This window comes from Sinohyriopsis cumingii, chromosome 9 (assembly GCF_028554795.1).
Source record: "Sinohyriopsis cumingii isolate HCF-2022 chromosome 9, ASM2855479v2, whole genome shotgun sequence".
NCBI lineage: Eukaryota > Metazoa > Mollusca > Bivalvia > Unionida > Unionidae > Sinohyriopsis > Sinohyriopsis cumingii.
The window spans coordinates 85,836,468-85,849,255 of NC_142969.1; the positions used below are offsets into that span (position 1 = coordinate 85,836,468).

Here is a 12,788-nt window from a genome sequence, read left to right on the forward strand (position 1 = left end):
TGCCGGCGGGTAATTATGTATTTTATGTGATTTTTTTTCAAGATTTTATACAGACGATTTAAATCAATATGAAATGTTTAGCAATATTTCGTTGTAATTCACATCCACGCAGACACTATTTTTCTTCTTCATCTCTTGGAGATAAAGATGTAGGAGACCGTGGCATATATTTTAGTTAAAGTAAATGGAAAAGTAAAAAAGGAAAGTATAAGTGGGAAAAAGTAAAAGTAAAACAATAAAAACGCAGTATTTATAATAAATAATATGGAATTATAAAGTGTGGAAAAGTAAATATGGAAAAGTAAAAGTTAACAAAAAGAGTATTTCCAATTATAAATATGGAATAGTAAAAGTGGAACAGTAAAAGTGGAAAAAAAATGTAGGAAAGAAATATAGTATTATACATAACTGAAATCTCTATGATTGGTAAACATGGAACGGTAAAAGTGGAAAAGTAAACATGGAACGGTACATATGACAAATGTAGCACATTTTATAAACGTACATATGTTACCTTTTCACGTATAATATATATCTAAAACTACAAAACGCAAATCATGTAAATGTCCACGCTGGTCTGTCAGTTTAAAATTCATTCATGATAATAATGGATTATGACATCGCAGATAAACCGGCTTAACAGGTTATGGGACGATCAAATAAATATTCAGGAGGTGCGTGAGGCGTAAATTTATAAAAAAATATATCCTTGTTGATCCTGACTGATTGACTGCGATCCTTGATGTTATATTTACGATTCCTGGTGAAATGTGACAACCTCCATCGTATGGATTATTGTTGTACCTTAAGGTATCTGCTGGTAGGTTCATTTGTTCCATGCCACAGCAATTTTGGGAAGGTTTCGATCGATATGATCGTTAACTGATTTCTTCGGTTTATCGGCGTTCAATTCAGGAAATTTAGGTGTCGGTAAATCTGCTTCTGATAGAGGATTTGTTGCAGTCGAATATTTATTAAGAAATATTTGTTTATATGTAAGTGCCATCCGAATATTTACCTTTTGGCTCGATTACCATCCGCATAATACTCTGATGAACTATTTCAAGATCTGATGTAACCTATTTCAAGGGTTCTATTTGTTTAATAATTTCCTCTTTTGTTTTTGTAAACGTCACGTTAAAACCATGTTCGGTGAATGATTGACTCAATTGTTCACGACATCGTTTGTGCTTACGATTAGTATCATCAAAAGTAAGCTTGATGTCTCTAGTAATATATGGTCTTTTAGTTGTTCCATACACCAACCATATATCATTGAATTAGGTTTCTAATTCACCACTGTCTGGTTTACTTTCTAACACTTTCCATTAATGATTATTCTTATAATTTGGATTATTTTCCCAATACGAATGTCTATCTGAAATACACTTGGATCGTTTCGGTTGAGGTATTGCTGTATGTGTTGGCGGCGGAACCTCAGGCCATCCTAATACAGCTCTGATTGATGATTGGTATATATCTACAGCATAATTTTGTGAGATTTTTATATCGCCACTGATAATGTTGGTTCATGAACCGTACTAGCAATTTTATATTTAGTTCTGCGCTGGAATTCATAACTGTTTGAGCTTGCTGTTATCATAGCTAATTTTAATGGAGTTGTATTAGTGACAATCTGTTTCAGTAATTCATTTGACAATGACATTATTATATTTTATTAGTATTATTACCTTTTAAATCGGACTTAGATTCTGATGCAGTTATTATCTCGTTGTAAATCCTAATATTTTCTCTAAATTCACAAGCTGATATTATTTCACCACTACGGCTTGATGATATCAACGAAGATTATTTGGAGTTTGCTTGCGTCACTGTGTGTAATTTTATTGAATATTCATGTATTTTTTTATTTGTACACGTACATAATGTTTTGCGAAGATGTTAAAAAATCCAGCAATTGTTGATGCAGCTGAAACAAAAATTGTTATAATTACTGTTATAATAGCAGACGCAGAATACAGAATTTTATCATCAACAATGATACGTATGTGAGAATTTTATTTTATCTTTTATGTATATTCTCCAAGAATATTAGATTGGTCTGCCATTCACATGCTTGATTATATCTAAAACTGTGTTGGAGGTCAGAGCTCCATAGCATTGCTCTATGCGTGAAGAATAATAATTGACCTGCTTACCTCATCCATCCTTATTTGGTGCTAATGGCAGGACATATTTAGTCTAAACAATGTAATCAGGACAAAAGATTTTTGAGTTTAAGTAAAAACATGACACTATTCTATCATTCAGTGAAAAAGAACAATCTCTTTAAATAATTATGGCTTTTCTAAAGCATAGATTTTAATATAAATCAACAGAGTAATATTAAGTTAATTAACCGAGTTAGTTGATAATATCCCATTAAATAATTCTGGCTCTTCTATAACATAGATGCTAATGGCAGGACATATTTAGTCTAAACAATGTAATCAGGACAAAAGATTTTTGAGTTTAAGTAAAAACATGACACTATTCTATCATTCAGTGAAAAAGAACAATCTCTTTAAATAATTATGGCTTTTCTAAAGCATAGATTTTAATATAAATCAACAGAGTAATATTAAGTTAATTAACCGAGTTAGTTGATAATATCCCATTAAATAATTCTGGCTCTTCTATAACATAGATTTTAATAGAAATTAGCAGATTTATATCATGTTAATCTACCGAGTTAGTTGATAATATCCCATTAAATAATTCTGGTTCCTCTGTAACATAGATTTTAATAGAAATCAATAGATTAATATTACGTTAATCTACCAAAGTTAGCTGATAATGTTGATAAAAAACGGTTATTGTTTTGTGCAGACAGTGCAAGATCCTGTGCATGGCGTCATTCACCTTGATCACTTGGCAGTGAAGATCATCGACACGAAATACTTCCAGCGACTGAGGAATATCAAGCAACAAGGGTTCACAGATTATGTATATCCAGGAGCCACACATACACGTTTCGCGCATTCTATAGGGTGAGTAGTATGACCAATATAAATAAATGCTCTCTTGATGTAGTAATTTTTTAATCAATTACAGATGAATAAATCGGTTTTAAATACATAACGCGTTTGTTTAAATACACAATTAATGTACAATCTGAATTTATACATTCATGTGTGTTTGCTTATATTCGGTGAAGATTATAGTGACAATCATGCTTACTGAAAGTGAATTTTATAGCTCTCTAATTATTTATAAAATGTAATCAAGAAACACTTTCTCTAACTAACATGTTTTATCCCGCTGCTCCTTTGACACATCGTTTCGAACCGATAAACAATGACATCAATATAGAAAACAAAAGACATTGCAATAAACGAAATAATCGTTCCAGAGTAAATCAGTCAATATATGATGTTCTATTCAATGTCAGAAGATACTAATACATCTGATAACTATCAATACTTGCTTCATCAGATATGAAAATAGATCACATGTACCTATCTATCTATCTATCTACCTATCTATCTATTTATTTATCTATCAATCTATATATCTATCTATTATATATCTATCTATCTATCTGTCTGTCAGTCTGTGTGTCGGTCTGTCTCTCTGTATGTCTATCTATCTATCTATCTCTGTCTCTCTCTCTCTCTCTCTCTCTCTCTCTCTCTCTCTCTCTCTCTCTCTATATATATATATATATATATATATATATATATATATAGCTGAAGCTATGGATATACCACAGAAATCAAAATAAAATTATGAACTATAGTTATAATATATACCGTTCGATAAGGGTTTCTTTGACATATGGAAAATGTCATTACCGACTGAAAGTCACTAATCGCGTTTTTTATGTCGTCATTTTGCCAGAAGTAGATAATACCGTATGTATAGTCGCACCGTATGCTAGGCGTTCATGCAGCTCAGTACTACAATCATCAGAAAGACATGTGATGGATGCCGAAGACTAGTTGCCAAAGGCATGGTATCATAGAAGAAAGGATGTCGATCTGGACAATGGAAGCAACTTTATAGATTCAACAAGTGTTTTGTCTTGCATCTGAAGCCCATTAATAAATCTTGCATACTAAAATCGGTGAAAGAGACCTGAAAAGTGAAATGCAGTTTTACACTAATAACCACTCTAAATCACAACAGGCATAACATCATATAAACGAATCTGAAATTTTGGGATTACCTAAAGATGTTCTAAACGGTATCGCAATCACTGAAGTTGTTGACTTAAGACTAATATTTGCAAAGACATGCAAAATAGGGAAACACTTCGTAGGTTAAATTGTCATAGGAAGATATAGGAAATATTGAATAGATGAAGACACAATTATTAAGACATAATTACCAACGCGATGTGCAAAGTGACATAATCTACCGATGACAATTTTTATTTGTGTTTGTTGATAACGTAACAAAAATACCTAATAGACATTGTAATTAACGAAGGAAATGCTCTGCTATGATAAAAAGTATTTTGTAACGAATGGGCAACTCGTCTGTCCATTTAGTGTTTTTTTTTTTTTCATTTCTAGGTATCTACCCAAATAATCACAAAACAAATGTATATTTTCTCTGAGATCTTTTAGAAAGGAGTTTTATTGTGGAAACATCATATGCAATATATATGATATATATATATATATATATATATATATATATATATATATATATATATATATATATATATATATATATATATATATATATATATATATATATATATATATATATACGTGTGTGTGTATGTATGTGTGAGTGTGTGTGTAAGTGTGCATGTATTGAAATGTATAACTAATGGTGCCTTTAATCTGTTGCATCATAATATCAACTTGAAATTATCAAAATAAACAACTATTGGCACGCATTTATTGTTTTTGTTTCTACTTCTGATTTTAAAACCCTGATCTTAATCACTTCTTACGCTACGTTTGGATAATGCAAAACTTATAACAGTGCTCTAGGTTGATATACCGTTGATTCAGCCCCGTATTGTTTTGCCTTATGAAATTAAATCTAATTTTCAAATTGATCTTGAGATTTTAGCATCGAAGTCATTGATCAAAAGTAATCGAATTGGACTTGATCCATTTTCCAGTCCGTATCATTGTTGCCATCATCCATCATTTTTTGGAAGTGAATGCTGAATTCGAAATCTTAAGTAAAAGGATATAATGAGAATGATGTAGTAATATTTGGATGACACGTTATATTACAACTGTCTTCAGAACACCACAAACTGAACATATTCGGTACAAGTATTGTGTGCATGCATGATTTTAGATATAACATATTGGTTGTCAAGTTTCTTTTTTTTACTGGTGTAGAATAGTTTATCATTTTCATTATCAATTCTACGAAATAATGTCACCGGTAAAACAAGTCAAATATGCAAAATCTACAATACTTTAAAATACAAACAAATGGAATCTTCTGTTGATGGGATACAAACACATTTTAGGATTGATTTTGCGATAGTTCGCTGTCTAGTAAATATAGCTGAAACAAATGTAATAACGTTCAAATATGAATATTTTGCACATATAAATACAATATTGGTATGTGAATATTCATTTGTTTGCCCAAAGAGTTTGGCAGTATATTGTAAACGAAGCTGACAATTTGCGGTAGAAGCATAACTGAGTTAATTTATAAGAGATGAGGTTTCAGCCTTTTAAACCACTTTAAAATAAGACTAATACTATGACAATCTACTTTAACATATTAATCTTAAGAATCTAAAATGTATTTGGTCATTAACTTCGTAGACGTATTATTTAATGTTTTAACGAGCAAATTATGTTTAATGGCTTCAATACTATCTTTCGTTGGGACCAGTTGTCTCTTTAACTGTATTAATGTTTGCTGTGGCCATCAATAAATGGGACAGTCATTGTTTTAATCTTGTAAAAGTTCATGCTACTTTGGTTGTCTTTTAGTTCATCCGAAAGGTTGCAATACCCGTCAGCTTTTTCGTCTTTGCAATAAGATGGATTGAGTGTCATTTATTTTATCAGGTGAATTGGTAGAAACTGTGAGAGATCTCTCTCTGCTTTGAAACGTCTGCGCTGTTGTTTTTCATTAAACTTGCTTACCATATACTGAATACAGAATTTTTCAGTGACATGTCATAGCCTAGGATATAAGTGATTGCGGACTGGACTTGGCTAATTGCAAAGTTCAAAAAACGATGATTTGATATTAATATTTGTTTTGCTCCACATACGATTATTGGTACCTGAAAGAGTTAGCACAGCATGCTCGATTTTATATTTGGGACTTCAATATTAACATTTTGATAGAAATAATTGCAGTGCTATCCGACTACCAGCTTTGAAACTTGAAAGAAATGACAAATGATTCCTATGCAGCTGTTTTCACTGAACCTGATCAGCGGATTAATTAAAGTTCTAAAAAGCGAGTCTCAAAAATAAGCCTAATACAACTGTTGAAACACATTTAATTGGTGTACTCGCCAGAGAATAATGTTCATTCATTATCACCTGTCAAAATATTATTAATAACAAGAACTCGTGAGCGCATCCGAAGTTTTGTTTTCTGCTTAGAAAAGTAGTCGAGGGTTTGCAGCTCACAGACCTCAGGAAAAGGAAGCATTAGATAAGTTCTTCAGGTTAAAAATAGTCTGCATCTCAAATGTATTCCTTTACACAATAATACATGGAATCACGTCATACCACTAGTATGAACTAGTATTATTTTTTTTCATCAAACTTGATAAACAAAATTGGATCCTAATATCAAATCCGCTTTAACAACATACATTCCAATGGATAAAATCCAAACAATCCACGAAAACCTATTCGGAATAAAACGAATACGTCTTCTGAACACAATATACAGATCCTTACCCATAACACGATTAATCACCTCTTATAGGGTATTCAATATTGTCTAAGTTTCTCCGTCATACTCCATATTTTATTGGCAAAGAGTATACAGGATCCAAAATCAGGCAGCGTTGATTATTGCAACAAAAATTGTGAACACAATTTTAGGAATGTATCAAGGAAAGTTCAAGTGTTGTCGCTTCCATGGAAAGCTACAGACCAAGGATATTGCCACAAAAACAGCTATGATTTGTTACAGAAATTATAGTGTACACATGCAGCATATTTGAAAGTGTAAATTAACAAAGTGTGCCTTCCACCCAAAAATTGTATCTAAAATACATGCATATTTTTCTACATTTACGCGGATGAGAACGAAATCCATTCGTATGTATGGAAACTGACAAGGAAGATAGAGATATATAAAATTTAATTAAATCCGGCACATTGATTATTATACCATATGGTAATTATTCCTAACAAAAAAGTTTCCTCAGTACATTATTCTATGTTGTTTTACTCCACATTTAATACACATTGTAACTCTTATATATTATGCCTCTCGTTGTAGCTGATGAGAACATTTAGACAATTGGTTGCATTTACATAAATGCCTAATTCAAGCGAAAAAGAATAAACTGAATTAAAATGATACTTAATCAACACAATCAAAAAGATAAGTCCCACCAATTGAATTTAAAGATGACCCAAAGAAGAAGCAATGTCTTATATGTATTATCAAATTCACTTTACTTAAGCACTTTACTTAAAATATTTGTCAGTTATACGGTATAAATAAATTACAAGATAATATGTTTTTATCTTGTTTAAAAATAAAGGACGTCGTTATATGTCTTTTCAATATGAACAAAGATGTCAGAGACATATAGTCTTCCTAGTTTCATGATGGACATCATGAATTAGCTGAGAAGATGGCAGAACACCAGGGATCGGTGCCATATCAATATGGCAAATATCAATTCAATGTACTAATACATTATTTTCCTTCAGCTCACGCTAAAGATACTTGATTGACTAGACAAACCAATTCCTGATTTCAAGTCCGACTAGATAAGAATAATTAGTAAAAGAAGAGACATAGGCATATCATATTATTTATGAAAGGACATCACAAGTGCTAGCCATCTGTTACATCATCGGGGTCACATAGCTACATATGAATACATATCCACAACCGAAAGGGTTCTTCATTCGTTTCTGATTTTTGAAAGTTGTTTACTGCATATAATGTGCACAAACAGTTGTTCTATCTCCTAGTATTCTCGATTCTCAACGAATAAATACGTCTTTTCAGAGTATAAAGAAAACACAAAAACAACAAAAAATAAATAAAATAAAACAATGGCATGCATCCTTTAAATCATCATGCAACTGAAAACATCTACAATGTTTTCTGTCACATTACTATGTCAATACGCAGCTGAATGAAGCAGCTGTATAATCCACATCATAGTAGAAGAACAATATGTACAAACCTGCGGATATTACACCGGATGAAATCCCTCAGTATCTAAATTTTTGATACCGCCTCTATCTATCAAGATATATTAAAAGCTTCAAGTTATAACATTTAACTGGTGTTAGGACATATAGTTGTAGCGCGCGATTAATTGTTAAGTAGTTAGAGTACAACGTAAGGTAAACGAAGAAAAAGCAAGTGCTAAAATATGAACTATGACTGAGCTACTAGATGAGAAAGCACCGAAGACCATGACAAGCTGGAATAAAACCAAAAAAGAAAATAACAAATATAAATACAGATAAACAGCATCACACCAAAGAGTAGTAAATCGAGCAATTCTTATTACATGCTTAGCAATGTTTGTCTGCTGAAATACATGTGGAGGAGTCTTTGTGAGGATGATGGATATGCGGCAAATTGTGTGTTCAGTGTAGTAGGTATGCACTTAAGTAACACGACATCGTGTCAAAATGCATACTATTTTGAACGGTGTTCTAGACAAAGGTGACACAGATTGCTTTTTAACCTCTGTGTAAATAGATGAATAGCGTAAACAGTGGCATAAAGGTATTAGATGCAATTAACTGTTTGCTTTCTTAATATTATATCGCTTTAGAACACTGTTCGTTTGAATAATGTTCGTAGCCAATTAAAAATAATTCGCAACCTATCAACACTGCCACATAAATGGAATATATAATTGTCATAGGTTACTAATTTTGCCTTCCTTTCACATCAGTGAGCATGTATGACCTGATTATTTTGCTGGTGTTATACTATTTGATTTATTTTAAGACATTGCTAATTTGATTACGTGTTAAAATGCTATTTGATCAAGTTCAGTAACTGCCTAAATGCAATAGAGAATGTAATAATTATATAGGCTTCATCGTTGTTGGTTACCCTTTCCTATGCTGTTTTAGCTGACTATTGGAAACTACAATATGATGCCACTGAATGTTTACGGCTCAGTGTAGACTCGATTTTAATTTTTGGACGAAATGACGAAGACATTAGCAACGGCTGTACCATCATTTTTCTCTCGTTTCAAAAGTTGATTATATCTTGAACTTGGAAACTCTTGCTCCATCTTTCAATGTGCTGTAAGTTTTAAAATTCATGTGGACATTATCAAGACTATTTTCCAAGTTCAACTCTGCCTAGATCGATCGCCTCCTGTCTCGTTATGGTTTCATGGTCAGTGATAACCTTTAATTCATCTTGTATTTATCTTGTTCGCAATTCAGTTCGTGAGGTAAGGAGATTATCAAGATAGCCAAATAAGATGTCACGATCACGCAAAGTTTAATTACTCGATACCTTGCATAAAGTTAGAAGACAAATTTGTTCAACGCATAAAACATATGGAAATCATAGGATATCAAAACCGGTTAATTTTTAAAAAATTGAGATAAAACATCAAATTGGACGCAACATTGAATATATCAGTGGAATCTCGTTTAGAATTTTATCATACATGGTCATACGTCACTAAATCTGAATGAGGAAAGATTTGTATATATATTGCTTTCTTCTATGTTCGTCTATTGTGCTTATTGATCATGACTAAATATATCTCCTCTGGGTAAATATGTTCTGGATAGTATATAGTTCTTAAAGACACAAAATGCATGTAGACACATAATATAATGGCTGCTGTTATGTTACATGTACTGTATATTGTAATTATAGCACTAAAGACGCGTAGTTCATCATGATTCAGCTTTGTTCCATCATTTTATCCTGTGTGTATAGATGCTTGATTTATTCGGTTCTGTGATTTACACATAATGTATATTTCCTTGTACTAGTCCATCAACTCTGTTACAGTACCTCAAAGGTTATGCTCCTTTTGTTTCGAATCTTTGTTATGCACACTCTGTTTACATAATATATCCGCTTCTTTATGTCGCACATGTCATATACCTCAATTTCTATCTGTTCAAGTATTCCTACGGAATACACAACTCGATAGTGGCCAATACTAAGAAATAGCTGCACCTGGTAAGACTATATGAGTAACAGTTAACATTGTTCGAAATGTGACCGCACATTGCCTCAATAAATCAACTGTTTCTTTTCCTTGGCGTGGTCTTTATACTGGCAAAGAACAGCTAAACCTACATTCTATAGTGTGCGATGAACGTTTGCTTAACTGTTTATCTGTCATTTGATACATATGAAATAATAAATGAAAAAAGAAACTTGTTCTGATATGATTACTTCAAGTTGAATATGAAGGGGGGCATCTAGGATAGATATATATTGCTTTATAGCTGACATTGATGTTTCCATAAAGTGTTCTAATAGGCTTCAGAATATAACAATAAAATCATATTCAATAAAACAAAACATCCATTTTATAATTAGTTCTTCTTATTTGCTAAAGTTTTTGCTAACAAAAAAATATCACTTGGCAAGAATATGGCAAAGCATTTGAATAGGAAAAACGTTTTGGTGGGACAAATTACTAAGACTTAACTATCAGATAGTGATTGGTTTGCCACATGGAGTTTTAAAAAATATCATTGCAGATATATATATATATATATATATATATATATATATATATATATATATATATATATATATATATATATATATATATATATATATATATATATATATATTATTCACTCACTGACGTACGACATTAATTTTGTTAATATATCAGTAATCGTCTGTTTCTGCAACAATATAAACATCATATCTGGAAGTACTTTGTAGTTTGCATGAGTCATCACGAAATATTAGTATATTTGTGACGAGTAGGAACATGTAAAACATAATATCAGCGAACCTATAGGTTTCTGTTATCGGATTATTTAAAAGAATACAAACAGGTTTACGTAAACACATTTTTATGAAATTTGAACAAATACAAAATATTATAAGACATCTACCTCTCCTAGTTCATTCCCACAAGCTTGTTCAATGACCTGTACACTTACAACGACCTTCAGATATAATTATACTTATGCTCTAATCATGCATATTAACATTCTTAAAGATGAGCACCCCACTAATAATACTGACACTATCTTATGTTCATATTCACCAGGGCACAATTAAACATATTAAAAGTTAATTTAAAAATTATGCTAAAATTTCAAACAGTAGACTGTAACTTATCTTTTTAGTGTTTACCACTTGGCATGCCAAATGATTCAGGCAATCGAATCTGAAGTTTTACCTGATGGAGCAGACAGAATGAATGACGTGGACAAACATTGCATTCGTGTGGCTGCATTGTGTCATGACCTAGGTGAATATTGAAAGAAGTATTGGCCTTTTTATTAATATAAGACTGAAATGCATTGGAATCGTTTAAGCAATAATCATCTAAACTATCATTTATTATTTATATTGCCGATCATTCTCTGAAGATAATATACAACCAATACAGTTAGAACAGTATAATTATAATAATATAAATATCATTGCCAAAGAGGAAAACATATATATGTATGTATATATGTGTGTGTATGTATGTATGTATGTATGTATGTATGTATGTATGTATGTATGTATGTATGTATGTATGTATGTATGTATGTATGCATGTATGTATAATGTTACGAATATTTATACCATATATTGTTTTAAAATATAATTTTCATTTAAAAATTTTGGTTATTTTATAACTCTTTAATCTTGTTTTTTGCCTGTACTATAAAACTAGCATACTTATATATTTTCTCCATTCATAAAAGTTGTTGCCAAGTTCATGTCAGCAAGTAATTCGGCAAATTACACTACGAAATATTATAAATTCCACATCATGTGATCCTAGAAGAACATATTTACTCTAGATATGTTATACATACCCTAGATGATATCAAGCTCAATTATTAAAAGATAATTACTGATGAGACACATGTTTCCCAATACAGACTAATTTATACACATGGAATCTTTCCCAGGGATTCCGAGTTTTTTAAAGTGTATATAGTGACTATATAAAGAAATTAAAATTAGCAGCGCTTCATTAGTTAGTTATAGCTCAGTTTAGCAAGAGTTATTTGAGGATTCACGTGTATTTATTTATCGAAATTTGAAAATGCAGACAGGAAAACAATTTAATCTAAACATACAGTGATTAATTTTTTTTTCCTGTGATCCTTTGACATACTTGGTTATTTATTTAATTTCGTTGGATGGCGTGAAACTTTCAAGGATATTTGTGACATCCAGTTTATATTGGATTTACCTTGAAGTAACGCGTTCGGATATTCGAACAGTGTTTCGTGAGCGCTTTAAGCTCCTAAGCACGTTACAAATTTGAATCGGAATTCTTACACATTTCTGATAGATAGTTTAAGTCCATAAGGCGTAACCTATTAATTGCTATGCTAGCTAGGTCAATGATTGGGATAATACTTATTAAAAATGGCTAAATATGCTTTATAGTTGCCTGCAAGGACGCAATAACGTGTGTTCAAACTGCTTAAATTAATAGGCTGGTATTTGATATG

General features: G+C 31.4%; 1 protein-coding gene across 2 annotated transcripts in view; it reads left to right on the top strand.

Moving 5' to 3' along the window:
• Nucleotides 1–12,788, top strand: part of LOC149792164 (deoxynucleoside triphosphate triphosphohydrolase SAMHD1-like) — a 100,425-nt gene that overhangs the window by 50,129 nt on the left and 37,508 nt on the right. For both annotated transcript variants that reach the window (XM_089969361.1, XM_089969359.1), the window contains exons 3-4: nt 2,830–2,990; nt 11,454–11,578. In XM_089969361.1, coding sequence (XP_089825487.1) covers nt 2,830–2,990; nt 11,454–11,578 — 286 coding nt within the window. The remainder of the gene's footprint in view (nt 1–2,829; nt 2,991–11,453; nt 11,579–12,788) is intronic.